At 47.5% G+C, this 26,336-nt stretch overlaps 1 protein-coding gene across 1 annotated transcript; it reads right to left on the bottom strand.

Annotated features, from left to right (window-relative positions):
- Window positions 1-1,212: 1,212 nt before the first annotated feature.
- LRRC2 (leucine rich repeat containing 2) lies at window positions 1,213-26,050 on the bottom strand. The gene is made up of 9 exons (XM_054594805.1): window positions 25,915-26,050; window positions 15,709-15,852; window positions 13,357-13,564; window positions 10,973-11,129; window positions 9,543-9,679; window positions 8,027-8,172; window positions 5,364-5,519; window positions 2,562-2,698; window positions 1,213-1,882 (listed from the first exon to the last, which is right to left on the bottom strand). The coding sequence occupies exons 2-9, from the start codon at window positions 15,831-15,833 to the stop codon at window positions 1,833-1,835; spliced, it is 1,116 nt and encodes a 371-aa protein (XP_054450780.1). The 5' UTR covers window positions 15,834-15,852; window positions 25,915-26,050; the 3' UTR covers window positions 1,213-1,832.
- Window positions 26,051-26,336: the final 286 nt, after the last annotated feature.

The raw sequence follows: 26,336 nt of genomic DNA on the forward strand, positions 1-26,336 counted from the left end.
GTAGTATATAACTAATTTGAATTACATTGTTAAAGAGTTGAACAGAAAAATACAATCGTTTGAGGTTCCATTACAGTGATTTCTCATTTTGCTATCCTTCTCACCTCTTAATCTACTTCTCAGAGTTTGTCTTTAAGTTGAAGCAATCCTCAACGGTGGGTTTAGAAATGCTCTGCCTGTTTTACATATGTTGAGGGTAAAATATTTGGAATTATGATTAGGCCCCTGAAGACAAGATCTGGGGTATCAGGAGTAGCCCTTTTGAAATGCACACCTCTGGGGACAGACTGATTCTTCAGACAAGAGAAAATAAAAGTCACCGCTCATTTTTAGCCCAGGTTAACTTCCAAAGAACCCACCTGGCTGGACCCATGCAGTCCAACAGGGCAGCCACCTCTGGCTATTTAAATTTACATTACATTAAACACTTAGTTCTTCATTCGCACCAGTCACTGTTCAAGTGCTCAAGGAGCACATGTGTCTGGTGGTCCTGCCACGGGACACACGGACACAGGAGTTGCCGTCCCCGCGGCAAGTTCTGTTGGGCAGCACTGGGCGGGACCACAGGGGAGCCGATTCATATACAAGCTACTTGTTTAAGCTTATCTTCAACACGCAATCCTTGGGTTCATCTGCGCCCAAGACAGTGGTACAAAAGTGGATATTTGTCCAGCCTCTCCAAACCACATGATGCGAAGTGAGAGTCCAAAGTCCCGTCATGAACCCCATCTCTGACCATGTAAAATGGTCTCATGAGCGCGCTCAGGGTCGTGGCATCCTGGCCGTGGGCAGACTCTCCTGCGGTACCCTCAAGGGAGGCCCGCCAGGGCCTCCTCACCAACGTGGATTAGTCATCCTGCTCCGCTGCCACCTTAGTAGGGGGTCCCTGAGGGCATGACCTCTGTCCCCTGCTCTCAGGTGGGTCCCAGGACTCTGAGGTGCCCATTCAGGGCACGATGACCACCCACACAGGCCATGCAAGGCTTCCCATGCCCAGCCAGACCCTCTTCCCCAACCAGCGCTGCCAGAACACCTCCCCCCCACCCGCTGGACCACCCTTCCTGAGGGCCCAGCAGCCCCTCGCTGACTCGCCCTGGCCCCCCCGACACACACATACCCACTCCGACCAGGAGGCTAGACAGGGGACTGCGGGCAGCCTGCACATCCACCCCCAAGCTGCCCACTTCCGCGGCCCCTCCCCCTCCTTCCCCCTCAAGAAGTGTTTGTAGAGCAAAAAACAATAACGAAACCAAAAAACCCACCCTTCTTTGTATCTTCAAGGTCCAGATTATAACCAAAGTCTCTCCTGAGAGCCCACACTTGCAAGATTTAATTTAAAACACATGGAGATAGAGGTTTGTATATACTTAGGACAATTTTCTCAGTAAAAGGAATAATGCATTACGACTCCTTAAAAAAAAAAAAAAGCCAAAATAAACTCTCACCTGACTAATCCAATATAAACGCTCTTTTCACAACCCCTTTATCCCTTGATTCCTGAAAACAATGCAATCAACTTCAGAATTTGGTCTAAGTTATCATTTTAAAAAAGAGTACATTTTCTAAAACATTAAATGTGCATTACTTGGAAGCAAATGTATGCAAATGAACCTTTAACTATCAACATATAAACCCATTTATCAATTCCCCAGTCCACAGAGAGAGGTATTCATGTATTTGAAATCTGAAAATCACTTTTCCAAACAGTTATGACCATGGTTTCTGGACTCCATGCTTCAGCACAAGGCGTTACATCTCTGTGACCGGACCCGCAACACAAAGATTCACAACTCCACAAACGGGGAGATTCCGTCACCTTCTGACGGACGGTCTCAAAGCTGAAGGCTGAAGGATACTTTGGTGGTATAGCTGGGAACCGACTCTGTAGCAAAAGGAAAACATATACTCAACCATTCTCCTTTCATTGTGGAGCATAACTACATGATGAGAAGAACGAAGATGAATTCATGCCTTTTTCCTGTTTACACGTTCTTGTGACAAAAGGAAGAGCACTTTGGAAACAGTCACCAGGAAAAATACTTCCCACCCTTTCCGGTGACCGCCTTGCCCCTCTGCAGTATCACCACCCTGTTGGAAACCAAAACTAAATGGGTTGATTGCCTAACCTGCCATTTTGTTTTTGCTTCTGTGATTTTGATATAGGTGTACCTTGATTTATGAGAGATGACTTTGTCTAATGTTGAGCTTCATTGGATTTTGAAATGGAATCTTACCGTCCCATTAACTAGGAGACTCTTTTGTCTGTCATTTAATTAAAAACTTATGTATAATTAGTAATGCGACCCTCATGTTGTAAGTGTATGTTTCTCTGTCAAATAGTTGACGGTGTACCAAGCATTCAAGTGCATTAGGCAAATCAAACATTTTAAGGAAATGTATCTCCTTTTTTTTTTTTTTGGTAAACGGAAAAATAATTTACAACGTAAACTGTCCCACACCAATTAACATTTTGTCGATTTGACTTATATCAGTAAATGTGTCGCATGAGTTAATGGAATTCTGTATATTCCTTTTAAATGTTTTAAATATCAGTAACCTACCTCTTTCTTTAAGATCTTCAATATAGGCTTTCATAAATTCTTTATCAAAGTGTTGACGATCTTGTTCACTTTCCATAATTTCATCACCATCTTGACACTGGGTTTTATCAATAGGATTGTCCATCAGGTTTACAAATCTAGTCAGGAAAATACGGACAATATCACATTTTCCCCTGTGCATTTTTAACTGCAAAATTCCTCCCATCGGAAGTCAACCTTTGCGGTCCTAAATCCCAAGTTCTTACTTATTCTTGAAAGTCACATAAAGTTGGCCTGGCCAGTGGAGTCCCACTGAGGGACACACAGCCCGTCGGGATTATGGAATCAGTCCCAAAGCAGACACTGTTCCGAGGCCTGATGGGGAACATGGGAGCCGCTCGGCCACAGACAGGGCGGCGGGCCGGAGGCCGAGGCGGACAATAACGCTTCCTCTCAGTCAGGCCCTTAAAACGGCATGACGTCTTACTATGCTTGCTATTACTCCCAATAGTGACATCAGCGCTTAAATGAGGTAGCTTAGTTAAAAAGAACTCAGATAACATCCCCACAGAAAGAAGAGGGGGAGGGCAAGGGGGAGGGCAAGGGGGAGGGCAAGAAGGAAGAGAAAAAGAGAGGAGGTAAAGGAAAGCTAAAGGAAAGAAATTAAAATGGCATTTGGTCTTCTATCTTCACAATTTTAAAAGATGTTTTGAGGTGAAGATGATATAATAAATTCAATTCAAAAGAGGAAATTCCTCAAATAGTCTTTGGTTGCAGTTGTAGTCCCTGTTGTCTTGGGTATTAGCCTCATTCTAACTGGTTTTAGAAGAGTTTATATCCATATATTTATATATTTTTATATATGACATATCCACACATATCAATCATCTTTTAGCATATCTATTTTCCTGTTCTTTTTCTTTTCAATTTTATTTAATGTCTAAATATGGAGAAAGCAAAAGATTTTAATTCTTATGTACATAGATCCATTCAACTTGCCCTTTGTCATCTTTCATTGAATTGGTATTGTCCTTCCCTACCCCCCAAAACAGAAATCGGCCTATATTTCATCATTCTTCAAATTTATCAAAGTAATTACTGTATACTTACATGTTTTTTAATTTGAATAGTGCCGTGGCACATTTTATTTAAAGCAGCCGCCCCTCGTCCCGCCCCTGTGACTCTCAGGCCCAGAGGCGGCCTCTTTCACTATTTTAACTTAATCAACACGCAGTATCTTTTACCGCAGGACCAATACTTCAGTATCTTTGAGTCAAGTAGAGGTGCTGCTTCCCTTCTCTTCAGTCCCCAGCCCTCCCAGTTTTTGTGATCTATACCTTTACTTTTTCAAAATCTTCTTATGAACATTTTTGAACATTCAGAAAGGTTGAAAATTCTGTCACATTACTCCTGTTTTTCAAAATTATCACTGCTGGTTTTAGCTTTTTTACCTTTCACATAAACTTTCAAATTTGTTTCTTAAATTCCAAAAAAGAAAATCCCACTAAAGTGATGATAAGAATCCTATTCTACTTAAGTATAATTTTGGGAAGAAATACATCTTTAGAGTCTTTTTATCCGGAAAGACAGCATGTCTTTCTAAATATTCAACACCTCTTTGATATTCTTTCGGAACACTTCTTAGTTCCCCTTCATATAAGAGAACTTTTTTCTCCTGGGGTTTTGCCTGGATATGTTGTATTTTGCGATTATTACTGTTAATGCCTTCACTCTTCCACTCTCTTTCTACAGGTTGTTTCTAAGATATCAGGAAGCTAATGACTTTTTAAAAAGACTTATATCTAGTCCTTTTATTGAACTGTCTATTAATTCAAAGAGCTTTCATCTGGTGCTCCTAGCTCTCCAAGCCCTGCGGTCACAGCGTTTGAATTGACTTCAGTCACCGGCAACCAGGTCACAGTTTTATCCCGACCAAATGTTCTGTTCCACCTTGACGGAGGCAAACTCCGCCTGCTGCCAGTTGCCCCCTGCAAGTGGAAGGGGTTCTGGGGGTGGCTCCTGCTAGCCCTCCCTCCAGTGGGCCCGTCTTACCCAGGCGGCATTCCTAAGCCAGCCAGGGACAGCCCACCCCGGCGGAAGGAGTTGGGTGGGGCGGGTGGGGAAGATGTCTTATGCCCCGTCACACTTGTGCTTATGCAGGAACAAGTTTAGTCTTTCTCTTTGCAATAGGTCACCTCTGTACTGCTGTTTGCTATGCATCTCACTGCAGGACCAGAGGTAAGAAAGAGCCATGCTGACATGGGCATTTGCCACTGAGAGAACTGGGCGTCCCGGGAAACACCTCCTTGGGTGGACGTTGGAACAGGCAGATGGGTCTCCGGACACAGTGGGGAAGTGACCCTCACTAGAGTGGCCCCGTGGGAAGGTTCCTGGGGAGGCTTCAAGCTACTGGGGATGGGCCATAATGGTCTCAGGGTAGAGGTGAAGGGGGATCCCCAAAGCTCCAAATCCTGGCAGGGTCACTAGCAGGGAGCCCAGGGATATGTCATGGAGCCAGCTTCCAGGGAGCGACAGACACAGGAGCCCCGGGCCCCTGCCCCGCTGCGCCTTCAGCCAGCACGTAGCATTGTCCAGAAATCCTCTGAGCTCTACCTCCCCGTGTTCCGTCCAAAAGCTTCAAAATCCCACACAAAGGCATCAGAACTCCCGTGAACTGGGATCTGAGTCCCAGAGTACGAGGACCGTCTGATCTGCTTCCTGAGGCCAGTGCCCAGGCTCCAGCACCCCCCGCCCACGTCCCTCCCCCCAAGCTCCTTTCCTTGGGTCTGAACACGTCTCCACCAGGACCTCTGGTCTACTCACTTTAAAGGGGTGGATGAGTCACAGAGGGCGGTCGGGAGCTCCACCAAATCGTCCCCGCTGACGACTAACAAGGTGAGTTTCTTCAGGTTAAGCAGGGCGTAGGGGAGGTAGGTCAGCCTGTTCTTATACAGGAGGAACGTCTGCAGCTCTTCTAGCCTAAGAAGGCGGGAAAGGGGCCCAAAAACAGGACTCAGCCTCACAGCAAAGAAAACCAGAATGAGTTACAAATAAATCCTAGCAGGAAATTCCAACTTAAGTTTATTTTTTGTATGCGACCCTTATAAGCAAGAACTAACTTCAAAAATTAAATAAATAAAGTCATGCCAGGTGACACAATTTGTTCTTTGTTTTGTGTTTTTTATTTTTTTACCCATCTAACTGCCAACTGAAGACAGGAATAGCGGCAGCATAGGGAAATTGCACGTATGCAGTAGACCTTCAGGGGGCCTAAAAGTCAATATATCTTTCCAATGTGAACATCTATCCTCTGTGCTGGACACCTGAAACTAATACAAAATAGCATTGAGTGCAAACTGTAATTGAAAAACTTTTTTAAAAATATCAGTATTTCCCACCCTGGCCTGTGTGGCGCAATTGGTTGGGCGTCGTCCCACAAACTGCTGGTTTGATTCCGGGTCAGGGCACATGCCTGTGTCACGGGTTCGGTCCCCAGTTGGGGTGCATACAGAAGGCAGCCAATCGATCTCTTTTTTTCTCTCTCACATCAATGTTTCTTGCCTTCTTTTTCTCCCTCCCTTCCCCTATCTCTAAAATCAAAAATAAAAATAAAGTTTAAAAAAAAACAATATATCCCTCCAAGTGCCTGCCTCATTCGTTCCAAGGGTGAGCAGGGCATGGGAAAGAAGTCATACTAGAGTTGCAATGAAAATAAACAAATTTCAGCCAGTGTTTCTTTCTGCATATCTTGAAAGTCCAGTTATTCCTCTCTCATCCTATTTTCTAACTTTAAAATAGGAAGAAACCTGCAGAGATAAAAGGAAATGAGGCAACTGTGCACCAAAGGAGTTTTATTTTTACTCTGTTCAACTCAGTGACCCTCTCTCTGGGTTTTTTTTTCATTCATTTGCAAAATCTTGACCGACCCCCTACATATTTCACAAAATTCCCCTTGCGCTTCAAACTAAAACAATTCCCCTTGAGTCTCACAAACCGAGAAAGCGTGGATACACATCAGATGTACCAGGAATAGGAAACAGAAATAGGGAATGGCCTGCAGGACTGGGCCACTCGTGGATTCCGGGAGGCCGGAGGTCTGTTTCATTCGCTGCTTTAAACCCAGGCTGCTCTCCAGGCCTGCCATACGGGAGCCCAATAACATTGGCAGAATAAATGAACGAATGAATCTTACAGGATTCATTGTAATAATTTCTTTTAAACATGGAATAGCTATGAGGATATAATTGGAGAATCTTACTCAGCATACCAGTTTTGCTCGAAAGATTATGTATAGTAAGTCAACAAATGAAACTAATAAAAATTATCGTCACTGATATCCTAAACATAAAGTGATATGTTTCTATGCCATATGTAATAATTTTACTTTTCCACTTCTATGGAGTAAAGAACAGTTATGATGCCATTTTACTGGGGACCAAAAGAAATTAAAGTTCACCAAGGCAACAACGATTTGTTCAAATGCACATTTATAGGTGGGTAAAACTAGGTTTACAGTTGTTTATATGGAATATAATACAATAATTAATAAATGATAATACAAGAATAAACTTTGTTTTGTGTGCTCACAACTGTAAACCTACTTTTTCTCATCCCTATATATACAAGAGGTCTGTCCAGAAAGTACCCAGCCATGTACTATGGAAAATAGAGGCATTCATTGAAAAAGATACAAAAAACATGGTACACGGGACAATGATGCCTCAGTCCCCTTTAACGTAGACACTTGGGACCTCACACAGTTCTCCCTGTCACCATCAGCTGCCCCATCATATTTTCCTGAATCTAATCAATGGTCTGAAATCTCTTCCCTTTCAAAGGTGGTTTTAGTTTTGGGAAAAGCCAGAAGTCACAGGGTGCAAATCTGGACTGTAGCAGGGCTGAGTCACCTGGGTGATTGGATGTTTCACCAAAAAACTCTGCATGAGATGCGATGCATGAGCAGACACGCTGTCGTGATGAAGCTGCCAATCACCAGTTGCTCATAGCTGCAGCCTTCTGAATCATCCGAATAGTTTCCATGGAGGAATGTTTAAGCTTAATGCAAAAATGGATGCAGATTCATTGTTCTACTCACTCAGTCATTTTTAATGCGACAGCCACACTGTGCACATACTCACTTAATGGCATCTACCACCCTCACCGACTAGTACAGTGAAGTCGCCATTGTTGACACATGTGCATTCCAGTCCACTCTCCTTGGCTGCCATGCGCAAACTGTTCTGGTTATATTAACAATGGCTGGGCCTTTTTCGGACAGACCTCATCATATACAGGCACGTGTATCATGTAGACTAAAAATTGTCTTATTATACAACAAACCAAACTCATTTCCTGGAAACAATGAACTCTGGAAAATTCATTGATTTCGAAGAACATCCATGTGGTATACAAGTTTAAAATGTTAACAGTATTTAAGATGTTAGTAACTAATTCATATACCTCACCTTCAAAATGCAAGTAGCTACCTGTCTATATCTTGTGGCAGGTCATTCAGGTTATTGTTGCTGATATCCAACCACTGCAAATTAGACATCCTCAGGACGCAGATTGGGACACTGGAAAACTTGTTTGCTGAGATATCTACAAATGTCACTTGCTTCAAATTACTTAACTGGAAAGGAACAACAAAATATTTTAACTACTTTTGTAAGAGAGAGAATTAAGTTTGACAAATAATTTTGCACTTGCTGTCTCTTCCCAAAGGCATTTCCATGAATATATGCAAAAGAGATCAAAACAGCATGCATTCCGGACCACTGTGCAATGTGCCAGGGGCGCTAAGATGAACAGCTCATAGTGGCTGCCCTTGAAGGGTTGGTGATTTCATAAATAAACGATGCCATTCTATAGAGCGTATGGGCAAGACAGAATTCTTAGGAGGTGGTGGCAATATCCAAAAACTGAATTGGTGAAATGCACATTTATAATGGGTGAATTTTATGACATATAAATTATGTCTCATTAAAGGAGGGGAGCGTACAGGAAGGAAGAGAGAGACCAGGCTAGGAGGCTGCCGTCCCAGTCTAAATGACAGGCAACACCGGCTTGGACTAGGCTGCTGGTGGAAGGTGCTTGGCTGGCTTCCAGCCTGAACACCTGAGAGAAGGTCGTGCTGTTTTCTAAACTGGGGAGGACAGCGATTGACGGTGCACAGGGAATCATGACCCCTGGCGGGGTCCCCTCGCCTGGACCGCTGTGTTTTCCTGGAGCGAGATGGATGCTGATAGTAGAAGCAGCCACTTCCTCCCACACAGAACTTTTCAGGAAAGGAGACCAACAGCCCTTCTAGGACTTCCCCCAGTGGCCAGGGCCCTGTCAGGTCCTCACCGGCGGGAACACATTAAGCCTCTCCACTAGCAGCGGGACTGTGAGATCCTTACCGCACTCCGGCACAGGACGCTGGTGGAGCTTGATTTGGCAATAAAAACCGTTCACTTTAATCTGCTCCATTTCATCCAAAAAGTGATTTTAAATCATTTCTCCAATGAATGCAGACCAAAAGAAACTAATAATATTTTTAAATTAATGGCCTTCTTAAATCCATGCTCTAGGACTACTTTAGTTACCTACAAGCTTAGTTGAATGTACACATTTTTTTTAAATTTTACCCCATTTATTTATTTCCACCTGCTTCCAATTTTACATCACCAATGTAGATAGTAAATTGGGGTTTGCATTACAGCCAACAGGCATCATATCTTACACTGGCATTGAATAAAAATATCTTGCATGAAAACAGGACTTTTTGCCTAGTTTCCCATTGATGGCACTTCTGAATGTAAATTCAGGTCCTAGCCTAGTATAAAGACATTTTAAAGACCTTATAATAGCTGATAGAGAGTGACTGAAATGTCAGGAAAATGTGCCATATTAAAGATGGATTTCATCTTTTAAAGCTTCTTCCCCATATTATAGGCCATCCCATGTCAGAAACCAAACACAAGTGAGTAAATCACGGTGCAAATGTGTTTACTCTCTTACTTCAAAGGGGAGCTCAGTTAACTCTAGATTTCCAGAACAATCCAGTTTCTCCAGATTTTCACAATCTCCCAGTTCTGGAGGAATGCTCTTCAGATGGTTGAAACTCACATTGAGTTCTTTCAGGTTCTTCAAACAGCCTGTCACCAGGAAAAAAAAAAAAAAAGAACATCACAGGATAGGTCCTTTCAGGTCTTTTAAGAACAGAAACAAAACAAAAATGTAAAACCTTTGTATAAATGATGGGCAGGGATCAAACATAATTTTGATTTTGATTTTTAAGCACTTTTTATGAAATGCCTGCTCACATTTCCTCCTGAGCATTTTTTTCCTTTTCTCTTAGTCTTCACCTGCTTCGCCCTTCGTGAAGGTGCAGGCGAGGTGAGTGTGGGGGATTTGTCCTCCACGAACCCCGCGTCAGGCCCCAGCACCGCAGAGTGTAAACCCCTTTGAAATGACACGATGAGTAAAGTAACAGGCAATGGCTGCAGAGCGTGCCCCTGCTCCCGGGAAGCCCGGCGCCCAGCCTCGGCCTGTCGGTGCGCTCTCCTGAGTAGAGCTCGGTACCGAAACAGGCGCGAAGCTTTCTGTGTGCGGTCAATGATTCAGAGTAGACTGTAACCAGACTGCCCGGAATTCACTGCTCTCTGGCTTCATGTTTACATTGATTGAGTTATAATATGCCATGCTTCATAAAGAAAATGCTTTAAGAAAGAAAATCCCTTTCCCCGACAGGAAGTGAGCACACCGAGAATAACAAGCAGCAATGACTGATGGAGAAACGCACCTCCCAAGGCTGTCTTGATTGAATACCTGCATAACCAGCCCCAAACCAGAAGCCAGCATGGGAGCAAATGCAGTTAATATTCCAAAAAGCACGGCATGCCTGTTCTAAGGCACTGAGCACTGGAACATTCTTAGCGTAATTTTTAAAAGTGGGAAATCAAAATTATTGGAGCTCTGCACAGCCGCCCAACCTGCACCCCACACCCCGAGAGAGAAGCAGTTATGACCACTATGGTCTTCAACAACAAAGTGACTGACAAGAGTAAAATGTCAATCAAAATGACATAATAAGCTAAACCAAACTTATCAAGGACTAATTTATGGGAATGATATATTGTATTTTACATTTACAGTAAACATCTCATGGCAGGTTTATATTTCTACAACTGAAAGAAAATAAACAGTTCCTAAACACAGCATTGTTCACCTGTGAGACTTGTAGTTTTTGAGCATTTGGCAAATGTCTGTGCTGTCACACAGGTGAGAGTGTGGCATCGCCACCCAAAGGGGGTCACTGAGGACAAGCAGCTCTTGCAACACAGGCAATGGCTCTACCCACATCTTCCTGGGGCAGGAGGCGGGGGGTGCATTACCTATCTACCAGTTGCCTGCTCACCAGAGGCCTGTGGCTCTGCTAAGAGACATACCTATTTCAGCTGGAAGATGGGAGATGTGGTTTTTTGGCAGATCCAGGACTCTCATCTCTTGGAACAGCTTGATGTAGGTGGGAATGATTTGAATCAGGGTATTGTTTATGTGCCATTCTTTCAGGTGCGTCTGCTCCTTGAGTGAGTCTGGGAGTTCCTGGAACAGGGGAAGGACAGCGATTGGCCGAGCTGAGTGGCGTTGTGCACAAAGCCAAGCAACACCTGCACTTATTTTAAAAGCCAGAAGCCAGAGAACGTGCGTCAGTGTGTGAGAGCGTGTGACGTAACTGCCAGCTTTCTGGCCATTTCAAAAAGAAAGCGGAGATGCTGCAGCTATCATTAATCTTGCAACAAGAGATTAGCCCAACTTCAAAACTGCCATGAATTATTCCAATCAAATGCCTGGTCAACACAGAGAATCGAGTTCACATCCACAGTCTTATTTATTTACGATATGCCAATTCAACATATTCTAAAAATAAAATCTGTCCTTGCATTAGATTCTTAAATTCAGGCTGTGTCTCCCTTCCTCTGCAGTTGGCTTTTAAAATACTTGATAAACTACCTAATACTTGCTGGGCCAAATTTCTACATGTTTTTATGAGTCTTCGGGAGCAAAAAGGCACCAGAAAGTCATCCTGGCTTTTAATTTACAAAACTATTTTCACCCTAAATATGACTTCACATTAGTCCCAAAGATTCCAGGACAGGCTCCACAGTTGGCCAAGTGAGCCACCTCCCTGGGCCTTCCCCTCTGAGGTGGCAGAGAGGAACACGCAGGGGTCTCCAAGGCCTCCCCTCACTCCTGTGTTCTGGGTAAAACGGGAACAGTGTTGAGACGTGCTTGAAGACTTGAGGGTGGCTCTTTGTGCAGGTGAAGAAATTCAGTCCACCAAGTCTTACCTCTGCAAGCAAGGCGAGCTCAGCACTGAAGGGTGGAACAAAGATGAGGACAGCACACGTGTCCCCAGACCACAAGGCACCATCAGCAAACTGTGGCAGGTGCACAGGGGGAGATGGAGCGAGGTCAGAGGGGCGGAGGTGGCAGGAAGGCCAAGCGACCCCGTTGCTTGGCACTTGGTACTTGGCAATGTGCTTTGCGATCATTGCTATTAGATCCACGGGTTAAGCTTTTAACTTACAAAATTATGTTCACCCTAAACATGATTTCACATGAGAGCCATCAGACGGGCAGAGTGTGCGTGATTCGGGCTCACGGAGAGAGGAAAGCCGAAACCCGCACATGTTTATGTGAATCACTAAGGGTCAGGGCCGGCTGCATAGTTTCAGGAACTGGTGTAAAATGGAAATGCAGGCACCTTGCTAAAAATTATTAAGAATTTTCAAGCCCCAACTGATTTGGCTCAGTGGTTTGGGTGCCATCCCATGAAGCAAGAAGACTCTAGTTTAACTCCGGTCAGGGCACAAGCCTGGGTTGCTGGTTGAGTCTCAGTCGGGGCCGTACAAGAGGCACCCAACACCGGTTTCTCTCCACATTGACGTTTCTCTCCCTTTCTTTCTCCCTCCCTTCCCCTCTCTCTCTAAAACTAAATAATAAAACCTTGGGGCAGGGAGGGGAGGAGGGAGGGAAACAAATTTCCAAGGTGGTGACAGCAGAGCATTCAACCAAGCCCGGGGCCCTTCTAAGCACAGCTCCCAGCCCTGGCCAAAGCATCCGGCCCCTCCTGGTTCGGAGCCCAACCCCCTGCCGCTGAGCCAAAGTGGAGAGCTGTCATCCGGAGTTGACCCCGGGGTCATAAGGGATAAAGGACAGGTCTCAGCGGACCCTGTCCCACTGAAAGGGACGACTGCCCAACTGCCCGAGGTTACTTGCACAGGGCACACCCAGGTGCCGCTCCAACCAGGAGACAGCCAGTCATAGGCGTCTGCCTCTCCAAGCAAAGTGCCAGGTGGCAGGAGTGAGAGCAGGAAGCACCTGTAAACCCCTGAGGAAAGAAAAGGGGGGCGTCTTTGTCCGGGCCCCAGAATCTGGAGGTGGGGAGGAACCGGCTTACAGGTCAGCAAAGTCACCACCCACTGGAGGGTGTTAGAGGGTGAAAGGCTCCATTTGCTTAAAAATTTAAAAAAGCAAGAGTTATTTTAAAGGTGTGCTGGGGGCGGGGGCATCAGCTTTAAGCATTTTAAAGGCAATGCCATCCTACGGGGGGCGCCGCTGGGGCCCCGGCTGCTCCAAGCCTGAGTCCAAGTGGACCCCCGATGCTCTTCCCAGGAGGACACTGTCTCTGTGGAAGAGGAGACGCGAGAGCCCGGTTCAGAGCGGATCCTCCCAGGCTAGAGCGCTCCCGCGGCCAAGGCCCAGGCCCGGAGCTCACAGCGCCGCGCAGAGCCCTCTGCTGGCTTCAGACAAGAACACAACGACTCACCTTCCAGCACTCCCCCGAGAGTTCAAACACAAACGCGCTCCTCCCTTTGCCTCCCTCCTTGGAAGGCAAACTCCGCCGTACGAGGGAGTTCCTCTCGATCTTTTCCAGAAGCCTCACGCCGGTGTCTACGAAGCCATTCCTGCAGTACTCCTCCTGGGGGATGCCTTTCCTCCGGCACTCCGCCACGAAGTTCCACTCCTCCTTTATCCTAAAACGCCCGCAGAGGCCGCAGTCACCCTCCGCGGCCACGCCCGCACCTGCCCGGAGCAGCCCACCTGGGCGCGCGCGCAGGCGCAGTGCTCCCCGCCTCCCCAACCCCAATCCCCGTCTTGTTCCCTCCGCTGCTGTGGGGAATATAGAGGAAACGTAAAACCTCGAGAGCTGTGAATTACTAGCAACTTTGACTTTTAAAAGTTAGAGGAGTTCCAGAGTTAGCTGGAATTCCTGGCTAAAAATTTCTCCCGAAATTTCCTACGCATTTGATTCATTACAATTCCCTTGGACAGCAGGTGGTGCCAACCCAAAGGCTTTTAAACATGCAAGGCGGCAGGAATGGGCTGATCTTTCAAGAGCATTTGGATAGAAACATGTAGGCTGTCCCAGTTTATAAAATACCTGGCTTTAGAAAGTCACCCATCAGCCACCTTGGGAAATCTCAGGGCTGCAGGTGAACCTGTTATTCATAACCTGCAGGCCCAGCAGGACCCTGGAGCTGGCTCAGGACTTCAGCTCCCCGGCCCCCCGCCCCCGCCTCCACCACTCCTCAGTACCTTCCTGATCATTTTCTGACCTACAATGGTATCACTTCCCACATTTAGGCCTTATTTCCCACAACGTGATCAGAAACTTGGTGATGGTATGAGCCACATCTTGCTGCCCTCCGGACGCCACACAGTGGTTAGAACAGAGCTTTGCAGGGAGCCGGCTTGTCTCCACTTAGGGATTTGGTATCTGCCCGAGGCTCTAGCAGGCTAATAGGCCACGAGGTACAAAAACGGAATGTGTTGTTGTTTCCCTTCAAAGCCATCAGACACGGACATTGTCTCAAAATATGTAGTCCACTTGGATAGAACTTGGTGCCTTCTGCACTCAGGAAAGCATCCAGACTGTACTCAGGGACGTGGTGGCAGGCAGGATCGAGGACTTCTGGAAGGGAGCAATTTTAGAAACCGGCTGCAGTACAGCCGCAGTCTCCCCGTGGCCAGAGGCAGTACAGACGCTAAGTGGCAAGTGAATAAGAAGTTCCGCTACCTGTGATTACAGCGTTATGTAGCGGAAAGGGCTTGGGCAAGTTACTTAGGTCCCCCCTTCCTTGTCTTCAGATGTGGAGTAATGATAACCACCTGAAACAGCCCTGACGCTTATGTAGAGTACAGCTTAATTATCAGGCATGATCAGATTGGTTATTTGCTTGATGCACATAAAAGCAGAGGACCAGGAATAAAGAGACGGTCACACCGTACGCATTTTGTTTTTAACTTAAAGCATAGAAATACAGAGTCCAGCACAAATAACGCCCTTTTTTTATTACAAACTCTGAAGCATGTGATTCTGTAATATAATATCACACTCAAGCACACCATATGACATTTTAGGTGAAATGTTCAAATTAAAACTGTAAATTATTATACCCATATTATTACCCTACCAACCACAGTCAAACAGGCATTATTTCTGCGGGGTCCTGTATATCCCGCTTTGCCAACTTGCTATAGGGCCATTGACTTCCCTCCAGAACGGGTGTGCCCATCAGGATCCCATTCGGCCTTTCCTAGATTAACCACGCCCATAATGCCTCACCCAAGAGTCCCAGTTTGGGTTTCTTCACAGGGGATTAAAAATTACAGACACGCAAAGCCACCTGGATGTGCGGCCTTCCTAGCTTGTCATATTTCCATCTGTCTTGTACAGTGTTAACTCAATTGTGTGGTTCATATTTATCACAAATGTAGTTTTTCCAAAATGCTCAGTTTAGTTTTCATTGACATGGTAACTCTCTTTCACTTGTATTTCATACGAGTTTACATAACAGGAGTAAATCTACAAATTGCTTCATTACAGTCAAGTAAAAATGGCATCGACACAAGGAATCTTATCTAGCATGTGGCTCATAGGTGAAGGCTGAAGTGCGTGACAGGGAGCAGCCACCAGTCACATGGCTCGCCCGGGCGCAGAGTGTCAGATGGCCTCATGAGCCAGGATTTTAATGTGTCACCATGTCTTTCCCGGGCCGATAAGCAGGTGTCACCGACAGTGAGAAACCCCAAAAGAAAGACACCCCTCCAGCAGGCAACTGTGGCCTGCCCAGGCCCCATTAGCTAAAGCAGCTGCAAGCAAGTACAGAAAACATACTTTTCCAATGCACTTTTCTCGAGTCTTTCTTCCTCCTTCTTCTGCCAAGCTCTGTGCTTCTTGACACGCGTCTCCCACAAGGCTCTGACGACAGAGATGTCGAATACGACCACTTTATGTCCCATTTTGGGAGCATGAAATTACCTATTTAAAAATATACATATATGTCAGCTTCACCCACACACAGAAGAAAATAGTTTTACCATGAACTTTAAAGTGAAGCGTGAATGAATCAGTTGTCTTCAGTGAGGATGAAATACCTCATTCATTCAAGGGCGGCGGGCTGCTGATGTTCTTCAGGTCTGGCAGTACTCTGTGTAAGAGTCGAGGCGCGACACTCACCCCAGGGTCACCTCCGCTAGAACGCCGCACTTGTCTCAACTGAATTGTGGGCTCCCAAAGTCCCCTTGGCATTCCTGAAGCTTCGTGGCCCCCTATTCTATTGAATTTAGTAGCATCTGATCTTCCCAGTAGGTTCTAACATGCTAAATGGTAAGTTTGATGAGTTCATCAGAACGCACGCAAGCGCGCGCGCGCACACACACACACACCCCCTTGCTATCTCAGGCTACACTTTGGCCACCAGTAACACAAGCAAACCTTGCATAGAGACCCGCTGAGCACTCTCCCACCTGGGACTGACCAGACAGCCTGGGGACACGTTCCATGAGGTTCTCCTGCAACGTGAGCCCTCACAAGCTGCTGATCTTGGTTTATGCAGTTTTCCAAGTGCAAGGAAAGCCAGGCTCAAGCACATCTTAGCTATCACATCCTAGTGAGGCACAGCACAGTGCCTGGCACATAGTAGGCCCTCTGTAAATATTGGTTGAATGAGTATGTGAGTGAGTGAGTGAGTGAATGAATGAATGGTGAATAAAAGATCTGCCTCCAGCATGCTTCATTCTCAGGCCACTCTATGAGCTTTCTCTCTTCTATTTTCACAACTCATCTTTGCTCTTTGTTTTAAGTGATTAAGTGAATACCCTGCAAAAAAAATTCTTTTTTCAGGATATAAAAGTGCATTTCAATTTATTCCACTAAATTATAGTTATCTCCTTTACCTAAGTAAAATAACTTTCTAGAGATTGTTTTAAACTTCCCCTGCCTACAGCATCGAAATCTGGCTAAATCCATTTCCTGATTCGCACAAACACACAGGGTGTTGGTTGACAAATACGAGGGCTGTTGAATATTCTCTGCTCCAATTCCAGACACTTCCAAAGAGCAGTCAATGGGGATGCAAAACCAAATATTTAATCTTCTGACTCCAGTGTATCCTCTCCATTAATGGCTTGCCAATACCGTGGGAAAACTGGCTTATGTTTGTGCAGCTGAACATTTGCAGGCCATAATTTTCATGTAAAGAGCTGAAATGCTGACCCTAATATTCCCCTCTTTCTTTACTGTCTGATTTCCAGGACTGTCTTTTGTCTCTGGAAAACCCTTTTACCTGAAGGAGATTTCTAACACAGGAGCAAATGGTGCAAGTCTCTGTGTGGTCATAATGTTTTTAATCCTCTTGTGTAAATATTAGACAGAGGAGTGAAATTGGAGGATCATATGATAATTCTAAGTCTAACCTTTTCAGAAACTGCCAGACTGTTTTCCAAAGCAGCTGCATCAACTTACATTTCCACCAGCAGTGTGCGAAGTTCCTAATTCCTCCACATTTTTTCAACACGTTATATTATTATTATTATTGTAGCCATCCCTGTAGAGGTGAAGTGATAGCTCATTGTGGTTTTGATTTGCATTTCCCTGATGGCTAATGATGCCCAGCATCTTTTTGTGTGCTTTTCAGCTATTTGTATACCTTCTTGGGAAAAACGTCTATTCAGATCCTTTGTTATTTTTTTAATTGGGCCATTTGTTTTTTTCTTGTTGACTAGTAATAATTCTGTCTATATTCTAAATACAGGTCCTTTACCAGATATATGATTTGCAAAAGTTTTCTCCCATTTTGCAAATCAGTTGTCTTGTCACTTATTTGATTCTATCCTTTTACTTTTAATCTAAATATATAGTTATACATGATGTGAGATTTTTGTAGGCAGCATCTTGTTAGGTCTTTCATTTAACCCAATCTGACAAGGTTTTTCAATTGGTGTGTTTAGGCAATTTACATTTAAGATAATTACTGACAGGTTTGCAAATAAGTCTGCCATTTAGGTCTAAATTAATTAGTCATTTTCTGTTCGATCCTTATTCTGTTCTCCTCTTTTACTTTCCTCCCTTGTTTCTGTTATCTGAACACTTTTTAGTATTCCATTTTATTTTTTCTATTTTCTGTTTTCTCTTTTCCTGTTTTCTGCTGTAGTCTTTTCTTTTTCATGGTTGCCCTAGGGAATATAAGATACTGCTTAACTTCTCATAGTCTCCTTAGAAACAATACTTCACCACCTCAAGTGAGAAGTAGAAACCTTCCTGCTATACAGGTCCCCTTAGCCCCTACCTTCATGTGGTAGTTGGGCTATATATTCTGTCTGTTGGTGTTATATGATTGGCTTCCAAGCATCAAACTTATTTTAAACGACTCATGGGGAGAAAGCCAGCCCCATCATGCCTGACTGAATCGGACCTTATCCATTGCCCATCCTTCGTTCCCATTTTCCCAAGTTTCCCTCTGCTTTCATTTCTCTTCTGTCTAAAACAACTTCCCTTAACGACTCTCTTAGAAGTCTGCTGGAAAACTCTGTTTTCCTTCATCTGATGATACCGTTTTCTCACCTTCATTCCTAAAGAATATTTTTGCTGGACATCGAATCCTGAGTTGACAATTCTTTTCCTCCAGCACTTGAAAAATATCGTGCCCATTTCTTTTAGGCTCCATGGTTTCTGGACATAAATGAAGGAAAATCTGTTTTCATTTAAATCATAATTCTCCTATGGGTGGTGCATCATTTTTCTCTCAATACTTTCAAGACTTTTTTGTCTTCAGTTTTCCTTAGTTTAATTATGATGAATCTGGGCATGGATTTCTTTGGGTGTATCCTGCGTGGGATTTGCCTCGCTCCTCAAATCCAGTAGATTTATCTTTTGCCAAAATTGCTCTCCTCTCCTCTCACAGTCCTGGTGTTTTCTTCTCTGCAGATGCTCAGTGGCTGTGGACAGTGCAGCCAGATCTAGGAAGACTTGTTCTCGTGATTCTCCTACAAGCAGTCAAAGCCTGGTCTCCAGTAGAGAACTGGGCCTAGATGTCTTCTTGGAGCCATGGATCTTGGTGTCAAGCTCAAGGAGGGCACAAATGACAGCTGTGCATTCTTGTGGTGGTCGGGGGCGGGGGGGTCCATGGGGTGGTCAAGTTCCCCTTAAGAAGTGATAGCTTTGTTTGTGTTGAGGGTCTCCAGATCGGTTCCTGTAGGTTAACGTCTCTGTTCTGCTGCGTAGAGTATATCCCAGTGATATTTCTGTATCGCTGGAGAAAGTTCATGCTTTGAAAACTGCATTTATGTGTTTGCCTGAAAGATTGTGTGGACTGGAGATTAAGCTACAAAGAAGAGATTAGCTTTATAAATATGCCAGAGTCTCTCTCCCCTGAGCTGCTAAGTAACTGGCACCTGTGTCTGTCCCTGACATCTACTTCTTCTCCAGTCCCCAGTGTGGCTTTGTTTCTGGATCAGGGGTCTCCTACCTGTTGTGGAGTGACTCATGGGCTTTTGTTATAGAGCTACTTTTCCAATCTTATGGAGCTACTGTCTCCTGAGTTAGGGTGGAACCTGTTTAGTTGTCAGGGAGGCCTGGACTCAGTCACGTCCTATACGAGACACCAGGGGCTGGGCTGGATGTGGCATTGAGGAGCTGGTATTTCCTAGCTTCCCAGGATCTCTGGGCATTACACATAGGTTCCTAGAAGACACGGTCATTGGTCATCACTTACTGTTCTTACAGTCTCCAGTCTTCATTACACACATTTACAAACAGAACACCTTACAGGCAAGACCCTAATTTAAATCCTAGCACATTCAAAACCCTCTTAGTTGAAGAATAGGACCTCCTTCTCTGCTTTGCAAAACACAGGGAAAATGGTAAACATGGTTAGAAGACACACCAGAGATACTCTCCCCCGCCCCCAAATACTGAGACTGGTATTGATTTACAACTATCTAAAAATATAACCAAAAGATACCAAGGATAGACTATTCCTTTAAGATGGGAACTTGAATTACCTTTCTCCAAAGTAAAGCAATGATTTTTTTTTTTTAATGCAGTGGCACTTAATGTACTGATCTGGTTACTTCTCAAGGGTTTATTGACCTAAAAAAATGAAAGAAACTCAACAACAGAACCTGAGCCATGGCTGGCTGAGCAAGAGCACACACCGTCTGGACAGTGAAGAGTTCTTCCAGCTTTAATTACTCTTAGCCGGCTGGGCTGTCCATGCCGCCGAGACACAGGTCACCAAGCTGGCCTTTTTGGTTGGCTTTTATGTATAGACTTGGATTATGTGCAGATTGCCTCTAAGAAACTTGGCTGCCCAGTTCTTTCTTTTTAAAACTTTTTTCTCCATGGCTGGCTACGGACTTCAATCTCTTGTTTTCAGGCTAATGCTTGGTTGTCATTCCTTAACAGAGGCTTTTACGTCAAAGCCTTATTAAGACCTGTGCAGCTTAGGAGTTCCTGAGCCGAAGGCGGCGGAGTACGGGAAGCAGTAAGAGGAACATGAAATGCAGCGGGGTCTGTTTCCGGGTCAAAGGAGATGCACACTCTGCCCGGTCTCTCCCGCTCTGCACTGGTGCAGAGCCTGGACCGAATACACGGGACAGCAAGAGGAAAACTCCGGAAGGGAACGGTTGTGGGAGAGGGAGGGGAGGACTCCAGCATCCACAGCACCACAGAGCCTGCGGCAGCCCAGAAGCCAGGGCTGGGCCCAAAGGCACCTAGTTTTGCTCCAGGACTGGGAAAGGGGGTGACGAATGCTAACAGAAGGATAAATCCCTGTTGCTTTTTTCTTTTCTCCATCCTCTCCTGCCTCAGCCCCCTAGGATTCTGGTAGCAGTTTTGAGCGGGGGAGAAGGTGGGAGTGGAGGATCTCAGTTACCCAGAGCTTTGAGGAAGGAAGCCCTTCCTTTCGGACCAGGGGAGCTGTGTGTCCTCAGAGGGCGGAGAAAACCCTCTTTGTTTTCTTCCTCTCACAGCCATCCCGCTGCTTGGCCCAGACGAGGTGCATTTGTAGAAAGAGCACAGCAAAGCAGGGTAACCGAAACCGCAGGTCTCAGGCTGGAGGACAGGAAAAGGGAGCCCCAGGCACCTGCAAGGACGGGGAGAGCATGGAGGGGGCGGAGCTTAGGAGACAACCCGGCCAGGTTGATTATGAACTCTGGGCTCATCCCGGAGCTGCTCGGGTGGACCTGGCCCCCCCCAGCCAAAGTCTGTTAGAGCCGAGCACAGGGGGAGATTGTCACCTTGCCGCAGACCTGCATGTGGCCCAGCTGAAGAGTGCTGCACAGTCAGCACTCCTCTGATGGGGGAGGGGCCACCGCTCACAGAAAGCAGGTGGAATGGGAGGTCTGACCCCCACCAAAGTGGTTACCGGCAGCATCAGTTATCCACGTAATGCCTCCCAGCTCTGAATGCACCTTCAGTGTACGTACTCTGTGAGACACAAGGGAATGCCTTCAAGTATTCATCCTGTAAAAATTAAAATTTCCCAGTAGAGGACAGTGTGGTAGGAAGGGGCTTCATGCCTCTTCGAGTGCGGACTGGGCCTCAGCGGTGTGGACACCAGTTGGAGCCTGCCCCAGCCACGGGCTCGGAACGTGGCCCCTTTGCAACCTGGCAGCCTTGGCTAGCAGTGGCCTTGCTGCAGCTCCTTCGGCCCAGAAGACAGAGCCCTCGTGGAGTCCATGTGCTCGGAAATTCTCCTGTCCCTGCTAGTGCCTGGGCCTCCTCTGCATCCACGTGGCCTGCACACAGCTTCCTGTGGTCCGATGGGTCACAGACCAAGCGGCTGCTCCACCTGCCATTCCCTGTGTGGTCCGCGCTCTGAATGCTGCCTGCTCCTGCCTGCACCTGGGCTCCCCCCGCCTGCCCCCGCCACGGTTCTGGTCAGCTGGCCTTCCCCCCGCTCTCTAGGGGGTGGCCTATCAGTTACCCAGCCAACCAGAGCAGCCCGACCAACCAGGGACCTCTCTGCTGTCCAGTGGGGAGAACCACAACTTCTAAAAGGAGGTCTGAACCCTTTTCTTGGGTGCTCTCCCTCTGCTCTGGGCAATGAGGGGAATGATAGAAAGTATTTGCAAAGAAATAGAAGATGTAAAGAACCAAATGAAATAAGTAATGATTGAAATAAAATACTCCATGGATAGGCTGACACAACATAATGGAGATGACATAGGAAAGGAGAGGAAAGCTGAAGATAGGTTGCTAGATATTAGCAATCTGGAAACAAAGAGAGGAAAAGAGATTTACAAAAAATAAACAGGGCCTCAAGAATCTGTGGAAAAATATCAAAGACCTAATGTTTGTGTTATCAGAGTCCCAGAAAGAGGGGCGAAAGAATACAGTGCAGAAAAAAATAGTTGAAGAAACAATAGTTGAACATCCCCCGTTTTGGCAAAAGGCAAAAAAGGCAGTGACTCAGTTCTAATGAAGAGAGTATGGTGGAAGTGATGGTGTGTGAGTTCTGCGACTAGGTCCTACAAGGTCTCTCTCCCCGCGCGCCCCCCATTCCCTGGTTGGGAGAAATCAGCCACCATGTCATAAGGGTGCTCAAGCAGCCGCAAGGAGAAGCAACTGAGGCCTCCCGCCAACAGCCACAGGAGCGGAAGCTGTCTCACAAGCAGATCCTCCAGCCCCAGTGGAGGTGACTTCAGAGGACGGTAGCCCTGGTCAACATCATGGCTGCAACTTCATGAGAGACCCTGAACCAGAACCACTCCGCTAAGCCACTCCAGAGTTCTGACCCTCAGAAATTGTGACGTAATACGTGTTGTTATTTTAACCTGTTAAGAGCTGGTGTGATTTAGTTTTATAGCAATATATAACCAATGTGGTAGACAGTAAGATAAGAGGCACCTATAAAAATCAGCCTGATGTTATAGTGACATCTGGTGACTATATCTCCAGCTGCTTCCTTTGACACATCCACTTAGAATATCTCACACATATCTCAGAGAAACACGATTCCTTCTAAACTTACCCATTTAGAGTCAATCCATCCCTGGTTGCCTCAACTTCCATCTCGAGAATGACTCCACATTCATCTAGAGGTCACTCCTTTACGCTTCCCGTTTCCTCGCTCTGCCCGCCCCGTATGCAGACATGCATGCACACACACTCTGATGCACACATTCTGGTGCACACAGATATATACATACACACTCCCTTGTGCACACATCCAATTCATCACCTAAGTCTTAGAGGGCGTGTGAGTCTCACCGCCAATTTGTATCGCATCTGGCCTCGGCTGTGCAAAACTCACAGCTGGCCTCCTGCCTTCCCACCCACCCATGTCCAATCCATTTGTCACACAACAGTGACAGTCATTTTCCAAGAGCTAGATCATGCTGCTTGCCACCTGACTCAAGTCCTCCAAAGCCTTCCCTTAGGAATGAGAGGGAGACCCCAGGCCCTCCCAGGGCCCAGTAGGTCCCTGGCACCATGGGCCTTGGGCCAGCCCCTCCCACTCACGGGGACCACCCTCCTCAGTGCGAGTGCCCCCAGCTTCTCCCACCTCGGGCTGCTCCAGCCTGTCCGGCCGCTGTTCCCCGCTCACGCGGCTTCCTGCACACGCGCACTCGGAACTCAGCTCCGGTGTCCCCGCCCTTTACCTGAGGCAGACCCACCTGTTGTTACGTCCTCTCTCAGAGTCTTGCTTATTTACTCCACAGCACATAATATGAGTTAAATTATTTGGTCCTTTGTTTGATTATACTTTATCTGCTCATGGACCCAGCTGAGAAGAGCCACACTTTAGGACGGGAACAGCCACCTGGGAGGCCCCAGGCTTGGGCTCAGAGCCCGGTCCCCCCACGTCAGCTGCCCCGCCCCCCAGCACTGAGCAGTCAGTCACTCAGGAGCAGCGGCTAGAAGGCTCCAGATGCGAGATCCTGCTCCTGAACCTCTGCATGGAACTCTGTGCTCTGAGCAGTTAACGAGGTGGTACATCAGCCTTTGATTCCTGGGAACCCTAAATACCTGGCATTTAAGGGCACGCACTAAATGCACAAACATAAACATCCTTGCCTCCGAGGGGCTGTTGTGGAGAGGAGGCAGATGCTGACAGGGTACATTTCAACGCCGCAGTGCGAGGGTTCAAGGCCGGAGACTGCCCAAGCTGCCGTGGGGGAGACGGGGAGGGATGGTCTCAAGGGCGGGGCGGGGCGCGGAGAGCGGTCCTGCAGGGACCGTGAAGAAAGGGATAGTTTTCCACTCTCCCTCCCACCCCAGGTGTGTCAGAATCACTTTGCAGGCCCATCCCCGCTCCCGAGCCAGAGGCCATGCCTGGAAAATATGTGTCTGCTGGCACCAGAACACATGTCTTCACTCAGCAGTCATATGCCAGCGTACCAGGCCGGGGGGCGGGGGGGGGGGTGCTTTCTGGTCACCTTGTCCTCTTGACAAATGATAACCCGACGGGGAGGGCGGACGGGGACAAGGCTAACATCTGAGAGAAGCTGTGGCGGAAGGATCTAGGGAGTCTGGGAGGCGGCCCAACAACGGCAGCGGGGCAGGCGTCAAGCCCTTCTTGGCGCTCGGTCGCCGAGGCCTAGAGGGTCAGCAGCAGAGGCAGGCAGCAGGGAACGAGGCTGGAGTCACAGGGTCATCCGAACTAGCCATGGGGAGGGAGGCTTGGCTCCCGCCCTCCCCAGCTGCCCCTCAGAGTCCCCACGGTCCCTCTCTCCTTGGGCAGACCAGCCCCCGGCCTTCCTCCCCCGCCTTCCAGGCGCATCTCCCTTGCTGGACCCAAGGGAAGGACAGTGACCTGTGGGAATTTCTGGCAACGTCAAGATACAGCGGGGACCATATGGCAGACAAGGGGCTTTAGTGGCGCACAAATTCCATTCTGTCCTCACAGGAGGCTACTCTCTGGACCCCAGAGTGAGTTTACAGAGAGAAACAGGGGGTAAATAGAGGCTACTTATGCAAGCGAGGTCAGTATAGCTGCAATATTTCAACCAAATTCTGAATTAAATTACATGGTATGTCACATGACCAGGTATCCCTGGGGACACTCATTATGTTAATGAGAATTTGTTAAGCTAGAAAGGGAGGGCGAGGCACAGAAGCTCCACACAGATGGGATTCAGCGTGGGGTCTGAATGGGCCTGCATCGCCCCGCCCCGCGCTGCTGCCCATCCCGAGACGGTGATCTAACCTCTCCGCCCCTCCGCGTTCTCACCTACAACTAATGTGACAGCAGCTCTGAGCTCACAGGACTGGTGAGAGGATCCCGCGTGACAGTTGTGTGAAGTGCCTAAGACAGTGCCCGGCCCCTAGTAAAATAATAATATTTTAATACAATATTAAAATAAAACAAATCAAGACGGACATTGTCGCCAATTACATATAAGACAAAAACGAGAGGTACATGAGCATCGGGGGAATTTTTCTCCCCGGGCCTGGTTAGCAGCGGTGGCTCGGGAGAGCGGCCCAGCCCTGAGCGATGGGAGAGGCTTGGGTCCAGCAGGAGAGCCGCCAGCACGGCCGGCCGGCCAGCTGCCTGCAAAGGCGGGCAGTTCTCCTCCGGGTGCCCGAGCCCTTTTCCACCCTTGCCCCGCAGCCAGGGCGGGAGACAGTCTCCGAGGGGAGAGGCTTCCCCGGCGGCCGTCAGTCGTCCCTTTCAGGGCACGGAAGAACACAAACAAAGCTGATTTCTCTTCCCTGGACAGCACTTGGGGCCACGAAGTTTTGCGCTCGGCCTTGGGCACCAGGGCAGCGTGCTGGCAGTACCCACTACTCACGGAGCAGGAGTCCGGCGACCCCGCCACAGCAGCCGCCCGGCCTCCTCCCCGCAACCCCATCCAGTTCTAGTCCTCGCCCTCAAACGCAGGTTGCTGTATAACCCTCCACCCTGTGTGTCCCGCTGGGGCTGTTTACCACTGTCCTGCCCTGGGAAAAACATAAACAAGGAGCACACCGCCCCCATCCTCCCGGCAGGTGCCACACCACGCCACCCTCCCGGTCCCCGCCATCTCCGCGGGGTCCCGGAGCAGCCGCTGGCTCGCTGGCTCGCGCCCCTGCGCCCCCGCCACGATGGCCACCTACCCGTGACCGCGCTGCAGCCCGAGCCCCTGCGCCGCGCCACCCTGGAGCCGGAAGCGCTCCAACTGCCCGAGCCTCCGCCAGTGCGCTAAGAGGCTATATTTGTAAGCTGACAACCTGATCTGCAGGACATGTGCTGATAAACTATCTATCTATTCTATGTGACTCAGCCCGGCATGAGACAAAACAGAGTTCGGAGGGGAGGGCTTGGCACTGCGCAAACAGCCGGCCCGCCAGGGTGAGCCCGTAACCCGGGATTATCTGCACCTCCCCGGCAGGTGGCGGGGCCGCTGGACGATGGAAATCCTGAAGCGTGTGCATAAAGCAGCCAAACAAGGGAAAGGGGCCGTGTCTCCCAGCTCCAAGCGAGGAACCGCACAGAAAGCAAGGTCAGAAAGCCAAGGGACCCTGGGAGTGTAAAATGT

The sequence above is a fragment of the Pteronotus mesoamericanus genome, unplaced genomic scaffold (genome assembly GCF_021234165.1).
Source record: "Pteronotus mesoamericanus isolate MK-2021 breed Mesoamerican mustached bat unplaced genomic scaffold, CSHL_Meso_final scaffold_533, whole genome shotgun sequence".
In the NCBI taxonomy this organism is placed as follows: domain Eukaryota; kingdom Metazoa; phylum Chordata; class Mammalia; order Chiroptera; family Mormoopidae; genus Pteronotus; species Pteronotus mesoamericanus.